Genomic DNA, 25,725 nt, shown 5'->3' with positions numbered 1-25,725 from the left:
CCCTGCCCAAACTCAGCCCTGGCGGAAAGAAAGCAGGAGTTAAGTTATTGTTCATGTCTGAACATATTCTTCTGTTTCACGTGATGAAGACTGGGTGAGTCCGAGCAGGTGAAGGAGGAAACAGAGTCAAAGAGTCGTGGGGAGAAAACTGCACTAAACCTCTTTAAAGCAATAAATATTTGATTCTGGCTCGTTCGGCCTCTGCAGAGATTCAAGTTGGCCGAGAAAAGACAAAACTAAAATAAAATGAGAGAGAGGGAAATGAGTTGGAGGAATTACTTAATGTTCTTCAACACAGATTATTATATATAGAATTTATAAGGTTACTACAAGTGATGAGCCGATTTTAAATACTTTTAAATAGTTATAATACTATGACCTGTAGGAGTCATGTAGGTCTGATGATCATGTTTATTTCTAAACTAGTGAAGTTTAGAAAAACAAAGGTACACAACCCTGCTACACAATCCTGCTAATGTCAGAGAAAACCACGAGCATGCTGCTGACCCCCGACGACCTCAGTCTGTGGCAGTGTTCGAATTACGTGGGAGCCAGAGGGGGCTGAGCTCCCATAGAGTGAGGACTAGCTCCCATGAAAGCAACAAAGTCAAAAATCTGAGGGGGGTCTCTCATATCTGAAGTAGGGGTGCAACGATTAGTCAACGTCGTCTACAAAAATCGATGACAAAAATAGTCGAATTTACTCGTCGACGAATCGTTGGTTACGTCATAGCGCGTGTCTCTCGTGCCGTGCACCTGAGCTAAAAGTCGTTTTACCGGAGGTGCTGATGGAAGCAGCTGAGGAGTGAGCCATCTCGCTTCCTTCCTATCTCTGAAAGCCGCGCAGGTGCAATAGCGACAGAACATGGACCGTTCCATCGCCTACCAGGAAGTCAAAGTTTCGGGAGAACTTCACTCTTAACATGGCCCGAAAAAAAACTACCTGCAATATCTGTGCGGCGGACCTGCTCTGCATGGAAGCAGGACACGCGCATTTGAGGAGGAGGCATGTTTGAGATCGTAACGGAGACTATGCGGACTCGCCTCTGTCAGATATTATAGTATATGAACGTATATACCTGTGTAAACCTGTGCGCAGGATTCTAGAATCCATTACAAAAATAGAGTTTAAAAGCAAAATGTTATCCTATTGCCTGACCAACGTCTTTTTTTTATCACAATTATTTAGTCCGAAGAAGACTGTAGTTTGGTTTGTGGATGTTTATATTGCTGTTATTTCCCCTGTCATTGGATTGATTTTAAATTAATATTTTTTTATTAGCACTTTGCCTGTCCTTGGTTTTAAATGGAAAAAAAGCTTGATTTTTCTTTTCTTTTCTTTTGTGTCAACAGTACCCTTATATGCAGCAAAGTTTATTTAAAGACATTTTTTATTAATGAAGTATTGACCTTTATTGTCTTTATTTTCAGTCATCACATGCCTCGAACAACCTCAAGCAAAATTTAAAAGCTGTTTGCTAACTAAGAGCAATTGAGAATTTGTGTCATTCATAATCCGATTAGTCGATTAATCGTTCAATAATCGGTGACTAATCGACTATCAGAATAGTCGTTAGTTGCAGCCCTGATCTGAAGGTGTCTGCCATATGTGACATTGTAATTTAATGTTAAATATCGCTCATTATCCATCCCTGTGTGGTCTCTTACCATTAAGACGTTAAATTAAAATAGGATACCATACCACGGGACATAGCCAGACCGTAGCCTACCTGACGCCCATCAACGCAGCATGATTGCACTTCACCACCACACCACTAGGCTGGAGCAAATTGCATAGTAGATACGAACAATTTGACAGGTCATAAAGTCAGAAGAAGAAGTCGTGTGCTTTTAGCTTAACATGCTTTTGAGATAAATACATCTACATCTAAAAGAAACATCACGGTCAGTTATGCCACTGAAAAAAAGGCCACCGGCGCCGAATTCATATTCGGCCCTGACAAGTTTCGGGTTTACAGACAAAAAAAATAAAAAATAGAAGATTTAGGATTAGAAAATATGGGTTTCCTCTCCAATTTGGCAGTAATGAAATGAAATATATATGGACTATTACAATTAATAATATATTGAAATTAATTAAAATAAATCAATTTCTGTACAAAAATGTCTCTTACTGTTGTGTGCGTGTGTCAAGTTATATACAGCCTATGCTTACCGTGCGCAAAAGCGCTGCTCGCGCCTAGGCTATTTAATTGTTTAGCCTTGGCAGGCTATGTGCGCGGTGCGGCAACTTTTTTCTGAGATAGAGACCCCCTTAGGGACAAAAAGATAATTCGAACCCTGGTCTGTGGGTTCTACCACAAACAACAACCTGATCAGCGGTGATTCCCGACTTTAAGGTCAGAGTGTCCTGGGTGCTGAGACGGATCCTCTCTGATGGTGAAACCTGCTGGAAGTTGCCAGAAACACTTGTAATTCAGGTGTGTGTGTTTGTGTGTGTGTGTGTGTGTGTGTGTGTGTGTGTGTGTGTGTGTGTGTGTGTGTGTGTGTGTGTGGGTTTGTGTGTGTGTGTGTGTGTGTGTGTGTGTGTGTGTGTGTGTGTGTGTGTGTGTGTGAGGATTAAATGGCCTGACGTGGAATACTAACTCATGACTCCCACTCGCCTCCTCCCGCATGCACATTATCTCCACACGCTCTGTTTGTTCTCAACAGTAAAGGTCTCAGAACTTTCTGATGGCGTCTCTGATTTCCATTAAAGCGGCTGCCGACTGTTCCTCCTTCACTTTAAAAACAAATAAATCCCCGGTCGTCCCTTTCCCGTGCTGCGCCTCCTGATTTGTATGCTGCATATGGACAGATTTGTGACTTTGGGCAACATAATTACACTCGACTTGTTTCAAGTGCAGAGTGAAATGATCCAAATAAGAGCCTGATGCCGCACACACTCGTACTTCACACCCACACTTCACTTCACTCTCGACTTTCACCGCTCTGTGTTTGATCGGTTGAAGGACAATTTGCGTCTGAAAGCTGAGGAATATGTAAAGAAGCCCGACGCACAGTGAGCGGAGGTGTGAAGAGTGCAGAGCGAGTCTCTCCTGCAGTCTGAGGCTGGAACGAGGCTTTAAAGTGAACTTTGGGATGAACTCTCTTTCTGAAAGATGGCCGTCGCTCTGCTCTGCAGCTGAAGCTTTACCGGCAGCGTCCGGGCTCAGACACAAAGCTGGCAGGGACACGCGGCTGTTCCCTGACACTACATCCTTTTTATTCACACTGCGTTGCCAGGAAACAGGCCGGGTCCACACGTATTCCCCCCGTGGCCACACGTTCCACTATCAGCAAAGTTCACCCCACAGTCTATTTTATACGTGCTCCGCCTTTATTAGACCTGACTGTGGGTTTGTTCCCCGACGAGGCTCCGAGGCGCCCTGAGAAAAGACTTACTGCCCAATCAGGTTGCAGCATGCCCCGGAAAGCAGGAGCCAACCCGCCGCTGCCTTTGTCACAGTTAATGAGCAACATCGCCGCGGCCGCCCTCGGGTGTTGGTGATGAATACGGCCTGCTCCGTCACGTCAGCTGGCTGCTGCGGGTTCGGCGTCATCAGGCGGAGAGGCAGCGAGTCCTCCAGGGGGCGGCGGCAGGGCCTCGCTCACCTCTCACAGCCCGACTGGATTCACTCCACGTTTCATTGACGTGGCTCCTTGTGGCTCTTTGAGCTTCGGTGACGCTACGGCTCCGGGGACGTTGTTGTGTTCGCCTCCCTCCTCATTGCAGTTTAAAGTGTTAACCGGATGCATTGCAATTTAATTTAGCTCGAGGTTCCCAGAGGATGAATCCAATGATGCAAATGATCCTGACTTTTCATCTATGAAAATCTATCAATGACTCCGGTAGCAGCAAGAAGAAGAAGAAAAAAGAAATGATAAAATGTAATTAATAAAATGTGATTTTAAACCAACAATGTGTTTCGTTAACAGTCGTATAATTTAGTTTACAGCTCAGTGTTTAGAATCCATCTTCAGGTGAAACTCCTTGTGCAGCGTCTTTAAAATCACCACAGGAGTTTGTTCTCAGGGTTTTTTGAATCTTTCCAGATGAACTGATTATGTCTGATGTAACAGTGAAGTGTCTCCTGTGTGTCCGGCAGTGGTTTGGTGACCTGGTGACTCCGGTGTGGTGGGAGGACGTGTGGCTGAAGGAAGGCTTCGCTCATTACTTTGAGTACGTCGGCACCGACTTCCTTTTTCCAAAGTGGAACATGGTGAGTGAAAACTTTTGCTGTCAGAACAAATCATGTTTTTGTCTGGTCCATGTCCCATCTGCGAACATGGAGGAGGAGGGTTTTAAGACCTGTATCGAAACCAGATCCAGATGTTCTGGCTTCATCTTTATTTACAGTCATAATGAATCTTAATATCTGCTGCTGCTCAGTCGTTTGTTTTCTCTTTGTGGTGTAAGACTTTACATGTCGCCCTGGGACCCAGTTTGTACAAGAAGGAAGTTAAAACGGTCTTTTGAGGAGGAGTGAGTCCTGACCGTGAAGTCTCCTCCTGACACCTTCCTCCTCCCTCATAGATCAATATCTTATTCCTCCTCCTTCTTCTCCCCCCCGCCCCCTCCTCCTCCGCCTCGTCTCTGCAGCTCAGCAGATAATATTCAGTCTAAATCCATGCAAGGTATAATCCTGTTTTGTCTTATTCGACTCAGGTTTGCAAACAAATTGACGCGGAGAGTGAGTCAGCTGCAAACACAATAAAATTAGAAATTAATTCCTCATTTTATTTGCTAAAAAAAAACGCCCGACCGTCGTCTCCCCCGAAAACTCTGTGAAAACTTTCCGAAACTTTAAATTAAAGCACACACTCCGATCCTCCTGCTTTGTTTCTGCAGATGTATATTGTGATTTACTTCCAACGGAGAATGAGTTCAAACCCAAACACCTTATCTCAAGCGTGCACACCCAGTCTGTTACAGCCGTGACGTGGCATTTTTAAATCCCTGTTACTGGGGTTCTGCTCGGCTGAACGCTCTAATGGAAACAAAGTGCTCCTCCAATAAAACACACAATCATGATAAAGCGCTCGCCGCCTGATAGAACAACTTCATCTACAACAGAGGTTTGTATTTGAAAAGCAGCGAGACACAGTGGGAAGAGCAGAAGCAAACAAACACAAATATGACAAGCAAAGAAAGTCCTCGCTTCACCAATCAGCTTCACAGATATTAGATTATACTGTGTTATACTTTTTATTCTTCAGGTGGTTCAGAGTCAAATCCAGTCACTAGGTAACTCTTTGAACTCTGCCATAGAAATGTTGCTCCAGTGTTTGCGTTATTACTTCCTTTGATGTCATTACCTGGAGAATCTTTAAAGGTTTCATATCTCTGAAATCTTTGCGACCTAAATTAAAAGGTGTTCGTCAATTTATTATTTCTAATATTTAAACAGGAAAAACCCTTTAAGTACATTGTTTAGTTTTGGGAATTTTACTCTGGCCACCGTCTGTTATCGACATTTTTTTCAACTCACGTAACGAAACCTAATGAAACGTTTTGACGTCGTCATGATCGTACAACAGGAGGCGTTGACTTCCTGCTGCAAATAGAATGAATGTTCTAACTATTATAGTTTTGTATTTTAAAGAGAATCATACAAACAAGGATCTCAGTTTTCAGAGATAATCGTCCATTCACCACTTTTTTAAAGTTGAGTCTAATTCTAATGATAATAACCTCGGTACATTTGAGACGTGAAGCAACACAAAGCTCCGACATCATTATCCACACACACACTGTTAAACTGTGTTAACACAAAGTTCCATTCATTAGAGCTGAAGAACATTTAGCAGAAGCAACTTGAATCTCGTCGTCTCTGATCCTCGTCCACTGTGATCAAAGTCTTTCTCTTAATCATAAGTGTTTAAAGTTGAATGTCTCTCGGGTTCAGAGCAACTCATTCATGTCTTTAGCTCAATTACACAAGTGGAAAAATAGTTTTCCTCGTGTTTCAACGAAGGAACAGATTCAGTGTCAGCTGCTTTTCCTTCTGTTGACTCCACTTTTCATAGAGACGGCAAAGAAAACAGGATTTATTAATTATTATTACTATTTTAATTAATTGCCTTCATAGTCCAAGTGTTTGCGCCAAATTTAAAGAAATCCACTCTTAGTTTTTACTGAGCATAGTGCCCCCACTAGGCCAAACACATCAGAGTGACCTTGACTTTTCGATTCTAATGAATCCTTTTTTCCTGTCAGACTTTTGTTCCGGATGTACTGATGTTTTTTTGAGGGTGTTTCTAACATGTGTGTCTAATGTTCGTGTGGTTAACGGCTGCACGTCTCTGCCGGAGCGTTTATCTCCGACTCTCAAAGTCTTAAAGTCTGTGATAGTTTGTATTTTCTGAATCCAGGTGGAAACTAATATGTTAATGTATTTATATATTTTTGTAATGTAGCAAAATAACAGTTTCTTTGGTGCCACAGGGAAACATCTTGAATTCAGTTTCTTTCTAATAATGTCACAAAGGCTTTTTAAGTTTTAATTTGAACTTGAAACTTGAGAATTCATCCATTTTCTGCAGCTCCTCCAGGTTCAGATAATGAACTAATTAATTCTCATATATTGAATTGCATTAACTAGCCCTTGCAAGTTTTATCATTGAGAATAATAAATATATATATATATATTTTGTATGTATATAAAACATAATTATAGATTATACTGTCGCTAATGCCGAGTTTAAATGGTGTTGAAAAGGGGATGAAGATGGAGGGATATGAGGTGGAGAAGGAGGAGGTGAAGTTAGGTGAAGCAGGAGGGAGGAGGAGGAGGAGGAGGAGGAGGAGGAGGAGGTGAAGTTAGGTGAAGCAGGAGGGAGGAGGGCGACAAGCAGACGTTTTAAGTTCAGCAGCTGCTCCTGAACATAGACCTCCATCTTTGTGTGAGTGTGGTTGTGTGTGTCTGACTTTCTGTCTCAGCCTCCACATGTGGGCCCATCTGGTTCATAATGACCATATGGACCAGGTGGACCCCCCCCTCCACTCGTCTCTCCCTCCTTCTCTCCCTCCTTCTCTCTCTCCCTCTCTCTCTCCCTCCTTCTCTCGCTCCCTCTCGTAGTTAAAGTGTTTGTTAATTTGAGCTGATGTCTCATTTAATCTGATTCATTTTTTGTCTCTCAGTGTTATTCTAGTTTCGTCCAAATGTGCAATTTTGCTAATTGACTAATTGTGTAATTTGAGAGGAAGTCCCCTGATTCTGTCTGATTACGTGTGTGTGTGTGTGTGTGTGTGCGTGTGTGTGTGTGTGTGTGTGTGTGTGTGCTGTGTGTGTGTTGTCTGACTTTACCCAGGAGTTAGCCATTTCCCATGAAGCGGGATCAGTCGAGTTCTTGTATAAACAAACTGTTTATTGGACACACAGATCGGACAAAACCAGATATTAGACAGTTACACTAATATCGATAAACGGAACAACAGATTAGTCTGTCCCAACTTAACCGTTTCAGTTGCATCTACCAATATATAGTCTGATCCCAGCAGGTATGGATACCTGTCAGCATTAACGACTCATGTGGCGTCCAAACCAGAAATAGGAGACAAAAGGAGACCATAAACTGCACATAAAGGAGGACGAGGACAGCGCCCCCTGGTGACTAGTGGCAGTACAGCTAAAAAATCTAAACCCTACCTTGTCCATATTAGCAGGTGAATCAAACAAAAAAATCTAAGTTGATGTTAAATAAATATAGTTCTATCATATCCTCTTATTTATTAACACTTCTGTATTTTCTGATGATCATTTAAACTTAATATCTTTTGAAACTAAAGTTTGACTTAATGTGATCATTAAAACCAAATCTACTTCATAAACAACTTAAATCCATGTATTACACTGAGCCACATCGGGCCAAGTATTAGCCATATCCCAACAGATACTGTTAATTTAAAGAAGAAAAAAGAGGTTCCTGTTCATTCTGTTCATTAACGACTAAAACTTAATAAGCCACGAATTCCGTTGCTTAACAAGATGGAGGTTCATTAAACCCAAATCTCCACAGTAAACACTGGAATCCATGAATTAGACTGATCCGCACTTCTCTGGATTTACCCTGATCCCTGGGGTAATTTAGACAGAGCTCGTTAAAGCTCAACATGTTTGTAGATGTCGATTAAAATCCTGAAAACCGAAGAGAAGAACAGGAGAGGGAGGAAGAGGAGAAATGGAAGGGAACAAGAGGAATAAGGAGAAAAAGGAGAGGAAACAGGTGAAGGAAATAAGGAACAAGGAGATAAACGAATGAGGAAAATAGGGGATGAAAGTGGGAAAGAATAAACAGAGGAAAGAAGAGAAGTGGAAATGAGACATAAGGGAGAAAGGAAATGGACCAAAAGGAATTAAAACAAAGATTAAAGAAACAAATCACACAACTGAACCTTAACAAAAACAACTGTTCAGATAAATGTGAATTTGTCGAGACTGATAAAAAGAAGAAATGTTTGTATTTTTAGGAGAAGCAACGATTCCTGACTGACGTCCTCCACGAGGTGATGCTATTGGACGGCTTGAGCTCATCCCACCCCATCTCCCAGGAGGTGGAACAAGCGGCGGACATCAACCGAGTCTTTGACTGGATCGCGTACAAAAAGGTAACTGCCCGGAAAATAACACAATGACGTACGGCTCATCCTCATGAAATAATTCAATTCATCCTCTAGTCCCATGGAACGTTTGTGCCAAATCTTAAGTGATTCTTTAAATGCGTTGCAAAACTATCGCTATCACAAGGCAAACAAAAATCACCAGATTCGAATCAGGTCAGTCTTGATTCTTAGTGAACGATAGTTTCTTTCGTCCTAATGTCACTGGTGCAGAAGCAAAAAAACAGCAAGTAGCACCAGGAACATCCACAAGGGGAGCCCAGTCCAGTGCAAACGTTTTATATCAATGAAGTTATTTTAAATAAAGCTGAGTGGCTTCTCTGTATTTGTCCTCCTGAACTTATTAATCTTCTCTGGCAACACAATGAGAACAATATTCCTCATCAACGATAACATCAGAAAATATTACGTACAAACAAACCACGGTGCCGAGTTTCTACTCTGAGTTTTCCCCATATGCGTAAACACTTTAACATTCTTTCCAAAACAGAAAAACTTATTCCAATTACCTACACCACAGAAGGTTGCAGCCGATGCCAGGAACAGAGCAGGGAGAATCCAAATGCAGAAGCCAGAGGCAGCGCTAATAGCTCCGCGGATTTATTTACACACAGAGAAACAAAGCTTCACGGGAGGATGAGGCAGGCGAGGGTCAAAGCAGGAGGATGCAATCCAAACACACAGGCAGGAAGCCAGAGTCCAATCAACAGGGAGGAGAAGGTGTGTGGGGGGGGGGGGGACCTCGAGGACTGAAAACACGATGGAATAGAAATGGAAGAAAGTGAAAAGGAGAGGACATAGGAGTGTAGGATCTGTTAAACCTAAATCAGCAGGGAAACAGGGGTGAATAAAAAAGGTGATTGAGTCTTTTCCATTGCCAGTAGAGGAATCAACATTAATTAAGACCTCGTTCTCTTAATAAATTAGTGCAGTCATCTGTTTGTCACGTTTCCATCAATGCCAATCAGAGCCTTTTCTAGGGTTGTTTGAACTAATGTCCATTAGGCTAAGCTAAGCTTACTTGCTTGCCTGGGATCAAACATAACCAAGACACATTTTTAGTGATTGTGATCCGATCAATCAAACCTGCTCCACGGATGTTGTTACCAAACCAGGTGAGGTAGAAGTAACCAGCAGCGTTAGGAGCGTTAGCGGCTTAACCTAGTAAAGTACACGAATAATTTCCTCAAAGACAATTGGTCAGCAGCACAAATTCACGCAACAATTTAACCTGGAATCTCTTCAATCCACTGGAACTGATTTACTTGTTAGTGACAGTCAGGGGCGGCTCCTGGCATAGGCGAAATAGGCGGTTGCCTAGGGCGCAAAATGCCGAGAGGGCGGCACAAGAGACTGATTTATCATGACGTGACACATGCAATATAAACCAATACATTCACATCACAACATCATCTTCTAAACCCGGGGACGCACCGGAGATAGAAACGCCGCGAAAGCTGTCCGCCTCCTTTCCGCACCCATGTTAAATAATTGGGCCTTTCACACCGGCAGCGTCGTGCCGGGAAGCAGCGGGAAGCGCCGCGGCCGCTCGCGATCTGCGAGCCGGCCTCAGCGAGGGTTCCGGGGTCTGTTCTATTTTTTTTTCGCTCGCCGCGAGCAAATCGGGCGGAAAACACACTGAAGTGTGATATATTATATACATGATTAAATATACATCCCATACTGTCGATTTCTCCGCTGTTCTCCTGGAGTTTCATTTCCCAGATTATTGCCGCCACAGGATGAAATTTCCCCATCTTCAATTATGTACTTAATCCACACATTTGTCAGTTGTGTCTAAACAGATAGACACACACAGGCACATACTCTCTTGTGTGTCTGTGTGGGGTTGGGGGGGGGGGGGGTTAGACTGTGGTAAGAGTCGAAGATGAGTCAAAAAAGGATTAAATTATCAGGTGCACGATTCAGAACGCGCAGCAAAGTAGAGGAGGAGAAGAAAGAACAATATAGAGGTAGAATCACCCGATTGTGGACATCATTTATGTTTATTTTTGTCGACATGACATGATATGCTGTCTGTACAGCTGATTTCAGACTTTTTATATTTTTATTATATATATATTTTTTTTTTTATATTTTACTATTTTGTCTGCCTGTGTGTGCATCTGTATACAGTCCAAAAGTTATTGGGGATGCATGACAATTTGCGTGTGTATGTTTGGGGGGCGCCATTATGAAATCCCGCCTAGGGCGCCAACATTGCCAGGGCCGGCCCTGGTGACAGTTGAGAGGATGTTTTACCTGCTGCTGTGTTTAAAAGTGTGTTTCTCTGCGCCGTCTGCAGGGGGCAGCGCTGATCCGGATGCTGGCGAACGTGATGGGACAGCCGCTGTTCCAGAGGGGCCTCAACGTAAGTTCATGTGTCGAGTGGGTCGAGATGTGGATACAGAGGTGAAGGGTTCTCTGAGGGCCACAGGGAAAAGCTGCAGTTTGGTGTGTGTGTGTGTGTGTGTGTGTGTGTGTGTGTGTGTGTGTGTGTGTGTGTGTGTGTGTGTGTGTGTGTGTGTGTGTGTGTGTGTATGTATGTTGTCATATTTTGGCTACACACTGAACACACTGAACTCAGATTGGCAGCAAATAAGCAGATTTGGCTGCAGAGCCAGTTTGAGAGGATGATTTTTACTTGTTGAATCAGAACTGTACAAAATGTTCTTCGTCTTCTACGTGCACGCCTCCTCTTCTTCATCCAGCTTCAAGTCCGTCACGTGTTAGAAACCTCGTCCACACGCCCACTTGCTAACTGTGAAGCTTCAGGACGTTTTCCTGCTGCAGGAGAAGTTGTAGTTTAATGTCCTGACTCGGACTCGGACGTTTGCTCTCAGGTCTGAAAACAGCTTCATCGTGACAGCAGCTAAACATGAAGTGAAGACACTTCAGTGTGATGAGGAACCATAAGTTTGTTATGATCTGTTTCAGTTTATTCTGGGACAGGTTCAAAGAGGAATGAAATAAACAGATTCGTGGCGTCGCAGCTCAGCGCTGGCTGCGACACAAAGTGATGACACATGAAGCAGAGCACAAAACGAAAATGCAGTGAAACTCTGTAATAATTGAACGTTGAAAATGTTCCTGTTTTTTAAAGCAGACCAGGCATGAGTTAATTTAACTGCATTAACCACACAGACAGACTGAGCTGCATTATTTATCAGAGACGGCTGCTAACGGCATCTCTGCTGGTTAATGTCTCCGGAACATCACAGACACATAATCTGCAAAAATCCACTCGGGTCAGTAGAACATTTTATGTTTCAGCAGAAAACTGCTTTTATCAGCAAAGTGGATGTACATTAGTTTGGAGTTGAAATAAAGATGATGTCATCACATGTGTAAGTGGGTTAAATGCAGGTTTTATTCAGAAAGAGCAGTTATGGAAATAATCCTCCACACAAACACAGAGTCCTGGTTCCATTGCAGCAGCCGTCAGTGACCTGAAACACGCCGAGAACCAGAGTCTATATAAAACCTCTGCTGATGCAGCAATGCAGTGTAGAGTGTGTGTGTGTGTGTGTGTGTGTGTGTGTGTGTGTGTGTGTGTGTGTGTGTGTGTGTGTGTGTGTGTGTGTGTGTGTGTGTGTGAGTGTGTGTGTGTGTGCTTGTTACAGGTCCACATACAATGTGCTTACCTGATAAGAACATTTGTTTCAGTCGTCAGCTGCATAAAAAAACTCTTTCCTCATTTTTCACGCCTTCATTCAGCAGAAAAACAGGTTTTAAACTGATTCTGCTTCATTTCTACGCTTGAAACAGATACTTAGAGAAAAATATGACTTATAACAAACCGTAAAAACAACACCTGATGAGTCTCACTCTGATAATCGATGGTATGACAGGTGCTTCACTGTGACTCATTGAATCCAAAAAAAGACGAGACGATAACTGCAACCGAAGTTTGTGTCTCTTATTCCGTTCACATGAAAGTGAACAGGTTGTATTTCCTGTCTAATTCAGTGTTGGTCAGTGTGATGAAACAAAGTACTTTGACCTAGATACTGTACTTACTGTACTACAGGTACATTTTCATGTATCTGTACTTTACTCACGTAGATTTCTTTACACTTTTATTCCACAACATATAGCAGCAAATATCTCTCTCGTTTCCACTGAACATTCGTTATCAGTGGAAACTGTTTGGTTTAAGTTTATCACACCGTTAAACTGTGTGTGTGTGTTTATCTCTGTTCACGTGAGCTGGAGAGAAGGTGACACAGACACACACAGACACACACACACACAGACACACACACACACACACACACACACACACACACACACACACACACACACACACACACACACACACACAAACACCTTGTTGTTATCATGTGTATCATCTTGTTCCAATAAAGAGCTTCTTCTTTCCTTATCACCGTTCGTTCACACAACGACAACTGACTGTTAGTGAGGAACACACACACACTGACACACACAGACACACACATTCTCTCTGTTCGTGTTCCGTCTTATCTTCCTCTCCCGCCTCCTTCTTGTGGCGCTACGAGCTGAACCAACCTCCCGAAGCTTTGACACTCGCTCCGTCCTCTGCTCGGGGAATGAGTTTTCTTCTTCTTGTCCTCCTGACGCTGGAGACAGACGGAGATCAAACCAGACGCCTCCGTCAGCAGCGGATTGCCACCGCACCGCTAAGCCTCCTTTTGAACCGGCACACTCTCTCCAGGAGCTTGTCACTCTTCACTTTGTTCATTAGCTCTGGAAAATATAAAACTCTGAGCGAGGATCGAGTCCAAAGCTCTTTGGAGTCAACACAGAAGATAAACTCTGCACGAGGCCGGTTCTTCATGTCCATCATGTTCGATTCCACGGTTTCAAACAGTCACACAACACTGTCCCTGCTGTGTTGCCTTCGCTCAGGAGATTATATTTGTCTCTTTTGTTGGATTATTCATCAGCTGGATTTTACAAAAACTACTAAACCTGATTTCCACCAAACTTGACAAAGGGATAATGATAAGAATCCATTAACTTTCTATGTGGATGCAGATGCGATCAAATCATTGAAGTTATCAGACCACTTTTATTTATCCTGTAAGAATTAAACATGATGTTCTCGGGTGGTTCAGTCAATTCAAAGATCGTTTAGTTTCCTCTTGTACTTAAAGTCGTCATGAGACTGGACTCCGTTCAGGTGCAATGCATGATGGTTGTTTGCAGGTCGTGTGCAGAGTCTACCCGCTGATGTCACTACCTGTCACGTGGTGCGTTCAGGCTCCTCCTGACCTGTCGTCTGTTGTTGTTTTCCAGGACTACCTGCTGAGTCACATGTACAGCAACGCAGCCAGAGACGACCTGTGGAACAAACTCACTCAGGTAACGTCGGAGCCTTGCTCAAGGGCAGGGACTCAAACCTGTATCTCTTCCTCATTTATTGTCCCGGCGTAAAAAATCCAGACTGAGGCTGGTGATTATTTAACCGATCTGTTCTAATGAAGAGTGTGGAGATGCTCGTTAAGATCGACTCAACAAGAAAGGGGGGGGGGGGGTCTTGTTGCCATGGGGACATGACTGACAGGTGACGGCGAGGCTTGTTTGCTTCACTGTGAGATTGTTGCTTTAATTAGCTTCTTCGTTAGTGCTGGTCGTTATATTTAATGAGCTGCCATCCAATCAGATCTGTAATTAACAGGAAGTCTTTGTTCTCTCAGGTGATTTAAAGATGAAATATTGACGAAGCTCTTACCAGGTTATTGATGAGTTGTTGAGATAATAGCCTGATTAATAATGTAACCAATAACTGATCAATTAGTGTGAACGAGTCTTAATCAGTCTTTAATTATTTATATTTGTGTGATTGGTCCAGGCCATGCGTTCTGAGGGGCGGGACATTGACATCGGACAGATGATGGACAGGTGGACTCTACAAATGGGATACCCCGTCATCACCATCACCAAGAACCAATCAGATCAGCTCCCCACTCATTACATCAGCGTGAGCCAGGAGCACTTCCTGTACGGACAGGAAGCCAGGAGCAACAACAGGTGGGTGTGAAACTCTGAAACACCCATATATAAATAGTATATATATATATCGTTGTATATTATATTGACCATATAGATCTGGTAACCTCTGACGTATATTCCATTAGACATTCCTCAGTCTATCAACAGATCTCAAACCCCAGAATCAGAAGTTGTCGATAACTTTCCGTGCCAGTTGCTCGTGTGGTTAAACCGCAGGTTCAACAGGTCACCACTTCAGGGACCCGAGTTTAATTTGACATCACACAGATATCGACCAGGGAAGAGAAAACACACAATGAAGAGCAGCAGAACAAACTGAGAGGAACCGAGGCGCTGATACACACTTAAAGTCTCCAGGTTAAAAGTCTAAATGTTACAGGTTCAACTCTGTGTTGACTGTTCATTTATCTATTGTTATAAAAAACACTGTCATCGTTTTTTTATGGCTCAAACGACCAGTGACTGAGGTTAAATGGATCAGAAACGTTGACCAGTATCCAATCAGCTGAAAGTCTCTTCACATTCAGGGAGTGTTGTTTGTTTCGGCACCAACTGCCGTGACATCGGGTTTTGAATATTTCTGCATTGGCTTCACTTTCTGGACCCGGAGTCTACGTCTGTTTATGTAAATTTCTTTGTGTGAGATTACAAATGTTTACTGTAGAAATTGACCCCCCCACTCTTTGCCCTTGAGGAATCTCTCATGTCGTCCTGCTGCCTGTGACCTGCCAGGATGACCTTCTGACCTCAGCTTCAGCGTAACGTTCTCTGCGAACACATCTGGCGGCTGCAGCGTCTGCGTGACACTCGTCGGACTCCCTCGGTGTGAACGGCGCACCCTGCAGCTCAGTCTCACACTTCACCCAACAGCAACTCCGTCCTCTTGACGATCGCTCTGCAAAATTTCTCGTGAAAAAGCACTTTTCCAGTTTTCGTCAGATTCTTCACCTCCTTTTCATCATTTGTGTTTCATCCATATTTGATCTGCGAGATGTTTTATTCACATTCTTCACAACCTCTGGAGTTTATTCTCTTCACTGTTTTATCGACCCACTTTCTCCTCCATCAATATTTCACCAGTTCTTTTCCTCCTTTTCTTTACCTGTTGTTCTCGTCTTTTCTTTCCTCTTTTCTCGTCACTTCTTTCTCCTTTTGCTTTCTGCCATGTTTTTGTTCTTTGACAGACATTTACATCCCTCTGACCTGCTCTGTGCTTTAAAGTTTCATTACCTTGTTTATTTTTTATTAATTCATGTTCCTCTCCTCCTTCTCCTCCTCCTCCTCTGTTCTTCTCATTCTTTCATCCTCAGTCTTTTGTGCTGCTCTCGAGCTCCTCTGCACAGAGTAGCTCCCGGGGTCTTGTCAGTTGATGAACCTGAGCCGTTTGTTTTTAGGTGGAGTTGAAGTCTTTGTTTGTTGCTCTTGTTTGGTCTCGCGGGGGCTGCGTTCACACGCTGCCGAGCTGTTCGCCAACGCTCGTCAGAGAAAGAGACTTGTGCTGCTTTTAGTTGAGCCGTCGTCTCGGCTGAACGTTGCATCGAATCAGAGGCCGACGCTGCTGTTTGATCCTGCCGAGCTGCGTACAGAGGCACAGCGGCGTCCCATAGTGATACACGCTGTTGACTCAAACTGCGGGAGAGAATACGGGCTTCGTAGAAACAAACTGAAATCTACAGTAATGAACAGAAACATCGGTGGACGAGCGAACACTCGGGTGTGAGTGGAGTCGACAGTTCGCCAGTGTTCAGATAAAGTGTTTGTGGTGAAACCTGCTCAGTGCGATCATCGCTGCTCTGAATCAACTGAGGATCTTTATTAAGTTTGTATTAAATAAACTGAAGCTTTATAAACATTTGGATTATAATATATTAGTTTGTAAAATAAACGGAGGCTTGAACCTTTGATTTAAATCTAATTTCTCTCGTCGAGTTCAAGTTGTTGTTTAGAGTGAACAAAGGCGTCAAACAAGGATCAATATCAGGCGCCGGATTTTTGGATTAATCTGTAAAAGTTAGAAAGGTTAGGACAGAATGTATTTTAGTTAATTGCACTTTAATCAGCTGAGGGGCCACTTTCAGTTCACCAGTGATGAATCAGTATTGTGGCAGGACAAGGAAAGGCAGAGACGCAGGTACTGCTTACTGTTGTTTATTCAGTAGTCAGGAAGAACTGGCAATGTTCCCCATACGGGAAGTATATATAGCTACAGACTTTACATTACCCATCAACCCACTGGGTGAGAGGACACACCCATGAGTGCACGCCACACAGCCCCCCCCCGAACACCCAGAGGGAAAAAAATAAAATGGGACAAAAGTCAGTACCTCTCAGGGGGTTTAACGAGGCGATCATAACGGCTACGCCGATCCCCGTCCGCAAACGCAGGGGTGGAACAAGCAGAAGGGACATTATTTACAACAGGCACAGGATCAGGAGGCACAACTGGAGAAAACAACACAGGGGTCTTAGAAGGGGGGCAACCACGACGGGGAACCCGGGCCGGTAGCACCTCTTCGCCGGCCAACAGATGAGCTGGCTTAAGTCTGTCTAACGAAACACGCTCCCTGCGCCCGCCCATGTCCAGAATGAAACTTTTAGAACCCGCCTCTAACACTCTAAACTGGCCGTCATACGGGGGCTGGAGGGGAAACCGGTGAGCATCGTGACGCACGAAAACAAACCGAGCGGTCGCGAGATCCGTTGGCACGAAAGACCGAGGAGAAAAATGATGCACGGGCACCGGTGCACAAGCGGCCTGTGACGCAGGACGCGGAAAGGGGGCCGAGCTCTGAGGCAGAAACTCCCCTGGGACGCGGAGCGGCTGACCGAGTACCAACTCTGCAGGCGAGGCATCCAGGTCAGCCTTAGGAGCCGAGCGCAACCCGAGCATCACCCACGGCAACCGATCCAACCAGTTTGCATCTGAGAGCGCAGCCCGCAATGACGCCTTAAGCGACCGGTGAAAACGTTCACACAAACCGTTAGCCTGGGGGTGGTAGGCAGTGGTACGGTGAACCTGTGTGCCCAAAGACTTTGCTAGCGCTGACCAGAGCTCCGAAATGAACTGCGGGCCTCTGTCAGAGGTGATATCAGACGGTGCACCAAAACGTGAGACCCAAGCTGAAAGAAAAGCGCGTGCCACGTCCGCAGATGTCGTGGAAGACAGAGGAACCGCCTCTGGCCACCTAGTGGTCCGATCTACCATGGTAAGGAGATGTGTAAAACCCTGGGAAGGGGGAAGAGGCCCCACAAGGTCGATATGCACATGATCAAAACGCCTGGCTGGAATCAAAAATGGCTCGAGGGGCGCCCTAGTGTGCTGGTGAACTTTTGCGCGCTGACACGCCACACATGTGGCCACCCACTCTTTGACCTCTTTGCGAAGGCCAGGCCACACAAACTTCGAAGACACCAACTTCACCGACGCCCGGACACCCGGATGAGAAAGAGAGTGCACCATATCAAAGACCCGACGGCGCCAAGCAACCGGCACCACCGGGCGGGGGCGGCCCGTGGAGACGTCGCAAAGGAGGGCAGGCCCACCATTTTGCACAACTGCCTCCTCCAGCTCCAGACCGGTACTCGCAGCTCTCAGTGCAACGATACCCGGGTCCCCAGGTTGATCGGCAGCCAGTGCGGAAAAATCAACCCCAAGATGCACAGGGCACACCAGCAAGGGGCTGCCACGCACCCGCAACACGCTGTTCAACAACTGCACCAACAGCCACATCCGAAGCATCGGTCGTGAGGGCGATGGGCGCCCGAGACGCGGGGTGCGCCAGAAGCGCCGCGTTAGCCAGGGCAGCCTTGGCCCCCTCAAAAGCCTGGATCCTCACAGGGGTCCAGTCAACCTGGTCCTTGGCTGTCTTAAGCTTCAAAGCACCATACAATGGTTGCAGGAGTTGGGCCGCACGAGGCAAGAAACGATTGTAAAAGTTTACCATGCCCAAAAACTCCTGTAGCGACCTGACCGAGACAGGACGGGGAAAATCCGCAACTGCATGCACCTTCGAGGGCAAAGGAACCGCACCCTGCGACGAAATGCGATGGCCCAAAAAATCTATGACAGACAGCCCAAACTGGCACTTGGCTGTGTTGACAATGAGACCATGCCCATCAAGGCGCTGGAAAACCTGCCTAAGGTGCGACAAATGCTCATCAGCCGACGGGCTGGCCACCAAGATGTCGTCCAAATAGACGAAAACAAACGCGAGGTCACGTAGCACCGAGTCCATCAATCGCTGAAACGTCTGCGCTGCGCCTTTAAGGCCGAACGGCATTCGCAGGAACTCGAAAAGCCCAAACGGCGTAATGACAGCAGACTTGGGCACGTCCTCTGCCCGCACAGGCACCTGATGATAACCTCGCACCAAATCGATTTTAGAAAAAATTGTCATGCCCGCCAGACGAATCGAAAAATCCTGAACATGCGGAATGGGGTAACGGTCATGGGCCGTAATGTTATTTAAACGGCGGAAGTCGCCGCACGGCCACCAAGAACCGTCCGCCTTGGGCACCATGTGGAGCGGCGAAGCCCACGGGCTGTTGGTACCTAACGATCCCCAAACGCTCCATGGTAGCAAACTCCTCCTTCGCGGTGGCTAACTTCACGGTGTCGAGGCGACGCGAACGTGCGAAAACGGGCGTACCCGCAGTGGGAATGAAATGTTCCACGCCGTGTTTAGTAACTGCGGCAGAAAATGCAGGCGTTGTCAGCGAAGGAAATTCCGCCAGTAAGCGCTGGAAGACATCCTTTGACGCAGCGAAATTAGCGTGTGTTAACGGCCCGGGTGCCCCTGACTGACACGGAAAAGACGCAAAAGACACAGCATCAATGAGCCTGCGATTAGCTACATCCACTAATAACCCATTAGTGCACAGAAAATCTGCTCCGATAATAGGAACTGTAATGGAGGCTACAACAAAGTCACACAGAAATTTGCGTCCATTGAAACACACAGTCACAGACTTGGTACCAAACGTCTCTATAGCCGAACCGTAAGCCGCTGTCAGACGCGGACCACTGCCACGGGCCGAGAGGTCCGTAGCTGCAGGAGGGAGAAGGCTCTTCTGCGAGCCGGAGTCCACCAGGAACTGATTACCTGATATGGAGTCATGAACGAACAGCAGCTCCTCTTGATCACCAGCGCCCACGGCTGCTACCGAGCGCCGGCTCTTCCGTTTCCCGGTGCCTCGAACGCGCACGGAGGAACGCAGCGGCGCGCCTTGCTGCCGAAGCACTGATGGAAGAAACACAGCTGGCCGCGCTGTCTGCGGGTGGAAACTGCAGCCGTCAATGCCGGAACCTCGTTCTTCAACGTCGACTGGGAGGACTCCACGGCCACACTCTGCACGCAGACGTTCCTCGAAGTCAGCAGGATCCGGTCCGCCTGCTCAGCCAATCCACGGAAGTCGCCGGCCGCCAAGCAAGAAGAGTTGGCGAGGGCTGCGCGCACCTGCAGCGGGAGCTGGCGCAGAAAGATGTGCGGGAACAGGAAACCCTCATCCTCGGAGCCCAGCAACGACAGCATCTCGTCCATCAGGTCCACTGCCGAACCATCACCCAAACCGGGAAGCGACAGTAGCTTGTCCGCTCTCTCCGCGGCTGACAAGCTGTAGCGCCGGAGAAGAAGCTGCTTGAGGGCGGTGTACTTTCCCCGCAGCGGCAGGGCTCGCAGGAGCTGCATCACGCGCCGGGTGGATTGCTGGTCCAAAGCCGCGACCACCAAAAAATACCTGGAGTCGTCTGCCGTTACTCCTCGCAGATGGAAGAGAGCCTCGATGTGCTGAAACCACGGCGCGGGGTCGTTCTGCCAAAACTCGGGCAGTTTAACGTGCCCCGTGGAGCTGGTCGATCGCGGAAGCTGCTGCGCCATGGTCGTTGTGGAGACACGGTCCACGGGAGCCGGGGAAGAAAATACGTCTTCCCCCGATGAGGAAGGGACACTATCCTCCTCAACCTCGAACATGTTCAAAAAACGGGGTCACCAATGTGGCAGGACAAGGAAAGGCAGAGACGCAGGTACTGCTTACTGTTGTTTATTCAGTAGTCAGGAAGAACTGGCACATGTTCCCCATACGGGAAGTATATATAGCTACAGACTTTACATTACCCATCAACCCACTGGGTGAGAGGACACACCCATGAGTGCACGCCACAGTATCAACATTACAAACATGACAGGAAGTGAGTGAGAGAGATGGGAAATAACATTCAGCAAACGTCTCTAAATTAAACTATAAGTAAATATTTACTCTTCAGTGTCGTCTTTAAAGTTTCTGAGATATTTAACGTCTGGAGTTCAGAGTGAATAAACACGACACCAGACACCAGGAAAGTTCAGGGTGAGGTTATTTTCACACCTTGTTTGGTTCAGACACCAGCTCCTCAGTTCCTAATTACTGCTAAAGTTTAATCGATTATCAAACTGATTAATAACTAAGAACCAATCGTTTGTCTCCTCGTTTGTGACACTTGTTCCTAAATGTCTGACGGAGTCGTTCTTCTCTTGTGGGAAAAGAACCTTTTCATAAAAGTAGAAGTAAAAGAACGTCTCTCTTCAAACTTTCTGTTTGACTTCAGCTGTTAAGGTGACATTTAAAAGATCACACTTTACTTTTTGTCAAACACTTTACATTCTTCTCTTCTTCCACTTCCCAGTTCTGTTTGAGACTCTTTTTTTTTACCGTCGTCAAACAGCCACAGGCGGAGGAAGAGAGTGCTTTTTAAAGAACTGAGGTGAGAGAGAGAGAGAGAGAGAGGAGAAACAGAGGACAGCTGTAACGAGAAGGTCGAGCTAATGATATTGAAAACAAATCCAACAGGATGTCAGACTTTAAACACATCACAGCTCGTCAGTGTGAAACGAGGCCGCGACAGCTGCAGGTAAACAGAGATCACGTGGGGGGGGGGGGGGGTTCTATTTGATTTAATGAGTTTTATGGTTAAACAGGAGACTGATGAATTATTCATGAGTCGGCATAGAGGGTGTAAAGTTTATTTATGTCCTGTGTCACCGATCTGAAGTAAATGTCACAAAGATACAAACGAAATAATTAAAATCAATAATAGAATGAACGCACTGGATTGAGACACAGCCTCTGTAGTCACAAGGTAACAGATTCGTCTAGATATTAAGATAGAGAGATAGACAGTGTATGTGTGTGTGTGTGTGTGTGTGTGTGTGTGTGTGTGTGTGTGTGTGTGTGTGTGTGTGTGTGTGTGTGTGTGTGTGTGTGTGTGTGTGTGTGTGTGTGTTTTCTAGTATTAATATAAGGTCAAGGTTAGACTGTCAGCAATGGATGGAAGTGAAAGCAATGTCCTAACAAGGGTAGCTGAACAAGTGTGTGTTTCTGGCTCTGATGAATAAATCATGGACTCTGAGCAAACACAAACACACACACTCACACACACACACACACACACACACACACACACACACACACACACACAGTTGCCTAAAATAAACATTCTTCATTCTAATCAAATATTAATGAACACATTCTGATGTCCATGTTGCTCAGCGTGTGTGTGTGTGTGTGTGTGTGTGTGTGTGTGTGTGTGTGTGTGTGTTTGTGTAGCTGCCAATCACCTTGTTATAAATATCAGATTAAATATTCCGTTGCTAGGCAGTGTTATTGATCGAAGGTTGCCCGCAGCCACAAATGTATATTATGGGCTTGATAGATGGTCTTTATGTGGCTGATTGTGTTACAATGACCCTGACCCCTCCACACACACACACTAACACACCGACACACACACACACTAATGACTAATAAATGAGCCTTTAAAGTGGCACCTTCTCTTTAGCTCAAACTAAAACCTCGGGAGACTCATTCCGACTCAATTGATTCATATTTTAATTAGAGTGGATTTTAATTACAGACAAACTCTCTCACACTTCAATCAATCCACTCATTTAAGGAGGAAATGTGTGTGTGTGTGTGTGTGTGTGTGTGTGTGTGTGTGTGTGTGTGTGTGTGTGTGTGTGTGTGTGTGTGTGTGTGTTCTTTTTCTTCCTCTTCGCGTATTTTACTGATTGTTTTGAATGTAGAAATTTAGATGCACGGCGGTCGGGGGGGGGGTGTATTAACGTGTCATATTTACTGTTCATCAGCCTTTAAACCATCCTGATTTCCTTCTGCCCTGAAAGACAACTTTCATCTTCTTTCTCTGTCGTCACAAGTTTTGTTATTAAAGTAAAGAATCTGTATTCTGCAGCGCCGCGTTCCTCAAAAATCATTTACCTCCTTAAATGTCAGCTGCTGCGTTTGAGCTGATGCCATTCTGAGATAATCTAATTGGTTTTTAAGAGGTTTCACGAGCCTGATGGGTTTGTGGGATCCAGTCGAGCAGTAAAGCAGCGGCTACGTGTCTGAGCCGAGGAGAAGATGTAAGAATCACTCGCTTCTGACTGGACGACACGTTTAACCTCTCGCTCTCTGAGAAACACCCTGAGCCACTTGACTGATGTTCGCCGGCTGCTGCAGCCATTACACTCCCTCTCTCTCTCCCTGTGACGCAGCGAGTGTCGCTCGCTCCATTTCCAGCCCACTGATGTTGAGTGATCATTCCTCTCTCTCTCTCTCTCTCTCTATCTGATAAGTGAGGCAATAAAACCTGATTCCAATCCTCTGACCGTCCCTGACATCACTCTCTAACTCTCTCTCTCTCTCTCTCTCTCTCTCTCTCTCTCTCTCTCTCTGTAGTTTACAGTGGCAGGTCCCTCTGACGGTCGCCGTGGGAAACACGTCCACCATGAGTTCAGAGAGACTCCTCTGGATCAACAACAGGACAGGTATCATCTCAATTACAGTTATGATCTGGATTTAATTATCTCATTAACCTTGACACAACAAACTTTAACATGAGGATTATCTTCTTGACGTGATCAACAAATTAATCATCTCGTTATGTGACATGTGATCTGAAGTACTGCTTCTGTTTGTGAAGAATTTCTATCTCATGAAGTTTTTTCTGTCTGTCGGAGCTGATACATCAACTTTTTTTAAATATTAAATGAAAGTAAGAGTATTTCTTTTAAGAATGTAGCTTCATCTGCTTCTGCTTCTTTTATTGTTGTTATTGGAAAAACTAAAACTTGGTTCTTTGTTGATTTTCTGGACTAACCCTCTTTCTACATCTGGTTCTGTTGAATAAAAACTTTTGGATAATAAGAACAGATTATCTGGAAAACGAGCAATGCAGAGTTTGTTTTTGCAAAGTAGAGAAACAAATCAAATTATGATTTGTTACTCCTTGGTCAGTTTGAGGAAAATTAAGCTTTTTTACACTTAAAATTGATTCTTAAGTTTTTGTTTCGACCTCAACTTCCAGTTTTAAAAGAGTAAACATCTAGTGTGGTATCATCTGCATATCTGATGATAGACTAACTTGTCTGTTTGCTCTCAGAGATGCACAGGATTGGTCAGATGGACGACAGCACTTGGTTGCTTGGCAACATAAACCAGACGGGCTACTTCCGCGTGAACTACGACCTCCAGAACTGGAAACTGCTGATTCAGCAGCTTCACAACAACCCTGAGGTACGCCCGTCCGACGAACTCTTTTCTTCTTGAACTCTGGTTCTGTTTCTCACTTTCTCATTTCTCTTTTCTTTAGATCATCTCGGTAGGAAACAGGGCGGGGCTTATCGATGATGCCTTTAACCTGGCCAGGTGAGTCTTCGCTTCTTCTTCTCTTGACCGTTTTGGGCACAGTTGAACTTCCTGTTCCTCGTTCAGGCCTCATACAGTGAAACAGAGAGTGTATAATAATGTGAACTTGAAACCAACAGATTTTTAAACTTGTGAGATTTGATTGAATGATTTAAGACAAGCCAAAATTCACAATCTACGTCAACGACTATAGTTTATACAATCTGGACTGTGTTTGTGTGTGTGTGTGTGTGTGTGTGTGTGTGTGTGTGTGTGTGTGTGTGTATGTGTGTTATATGCACATAAACATCTGGTTTTCCTTTTTGTCCGTCTTTCTGATTGGTTCATCGCTCAGACATCTGGACGAGCAGGGAGGCCGATCCACTACGTTTGCTTGTGTCTCGTTGTTTCCAATAAATCGTTTCTGTTTGTTGAACTGACGACACACGTACGTCTGTCTCTGTTTTTAACGGACCCGTCATCTGCTCAACTGAATCAACAGAGTCATAGGTTCAAACCCTGTTTGTGAATTCAGCTAAGATTCTGTACTTTCTCACACACATTAGCATTCGTTTGTACCCGGGGCCTCAGACGCAGCTTTGCCAGTGGCGGTGGATTCCTTCAGCATCCACAGCCGCTGTGATAAGTGCAGCTCAGCGGCTCGGGGATTACCACTGTCGCATCGCAGCAGACGCTTCTCCTCTCCCACTGAAGTTTGCATTATTTTTTCAAACGCGTGTGCACGTCTAGAACGAGCAGCTTTTCACTAAGCTTCACTTTAACTGAAATCATCCCAAACACTTGTTTCGAGTCTGATTGAAAGTCCATGGTTATCGTTTTGAGGCACTTGGTGAAAACCGAGAGTTTTCTTTTAACGGTGCAGTGGCGTGAGGGTTCATCGATGTTTTGGATATTTAATAGAATATCTTTTACCTTTCTGTCCGACTCATTACCTCAGTATTTCTAAAACCTGCTGCTGAACTAATTGGACTATCGAAAATCAATCATTTTAAATTTGGCTGAGAAATGTCTCGAAAAACTTTCCTTTCTCCTCCTGTTGCAGAAACTGCAGCTCGACTTCACTCGGCTTGAATTCAGGTCAGAATCCTGACAATGGATGTGATTTTACAGCTGAGAGATTCCTGTGAGGCCGTTTATTGACTCAAAGTGATGGTGTCACCTCGGGACAAAGATTGAGACTTTATGGCTAAATATCCAATTTCTAATATTTTTCAGTCGTATCTAACGGCTGGAATTCGTCCTGTTTTCAGAGTTGCATCTGTTTTCCTGCGTTTACTTTGTGGCTACAGATCAGTTATTTGTCAGATATTTGACAGAACGACACGTGCGTCGGTCAGACACTCGTCCACGCCGCCGCTGCCGCCGCGCTCCAAGTCGACTCCTTCCTCAGAATACTGAGAAGAAAGATTCAGAAAGCAGCCGAG

The 25,725-nt window shown here is 45.1% G+C and overlaps 1 protein-coding gene across 1 annotated transcript in view; it reads left to right on the top strand.

Annotated features, from left to right (window-relative positions):
• Positions 1-25,725, top strand: part of LOC133011659 (thyrotropin-releasing hormone-degrading ectoenzyme-like) — a 120,523-nt gene that overhangs the window by 80,899 nt on the left and 13,899 nt on the right. The window contains exons 6-13 of the mRNA XM_061079475.1: positions 4,110-4,223; positions 8,474-8,611; positions 10,929-10,994; positions 13,904-13,969; positions 14,460-14,638; positions 23,333-23,421; positions 24,036-24,169; positions 24,246-24,301. Of these exons, the coding sequence (XP_060935458.1) occupies positions 4,110-4,223; positions 8,474-8,611; positions 10,929-10,994; positions 13,904-13,969; positions 14,460-14,638; positions 23,333-23,421; positions 24,036-24,169; positions 24,246-24,301 (842 nt within the window). The remainder of the gene's footprint in view (positions 1-4,109; positions 4,224-8,473; positions 8,612-10,928; positions 10,995-13,903; positions 13,970-14,459; positions 14,639-23,332; positions 23,422-24,035; positions 24,170-24,245; positions 24,302-25,725) is intronic.

This window comes from Limanda limanda, chromosome 1 (assembly GCF_963576545.1).
Source record: "Limanda limanda chromosome 1, fLimLim1.1, whole genome shotgun sequence".
In the NCBI taxonomy this organism is placed as follows: Eukaryota; Metazoa; Chordata; class Actinopteri; order Pleuronectiformes; family Pleuronectidae; genus Limanda; species Limanda limanda.
This window is presented reverse-complemented; position numbering and strand designations above follow the sequence as displayed.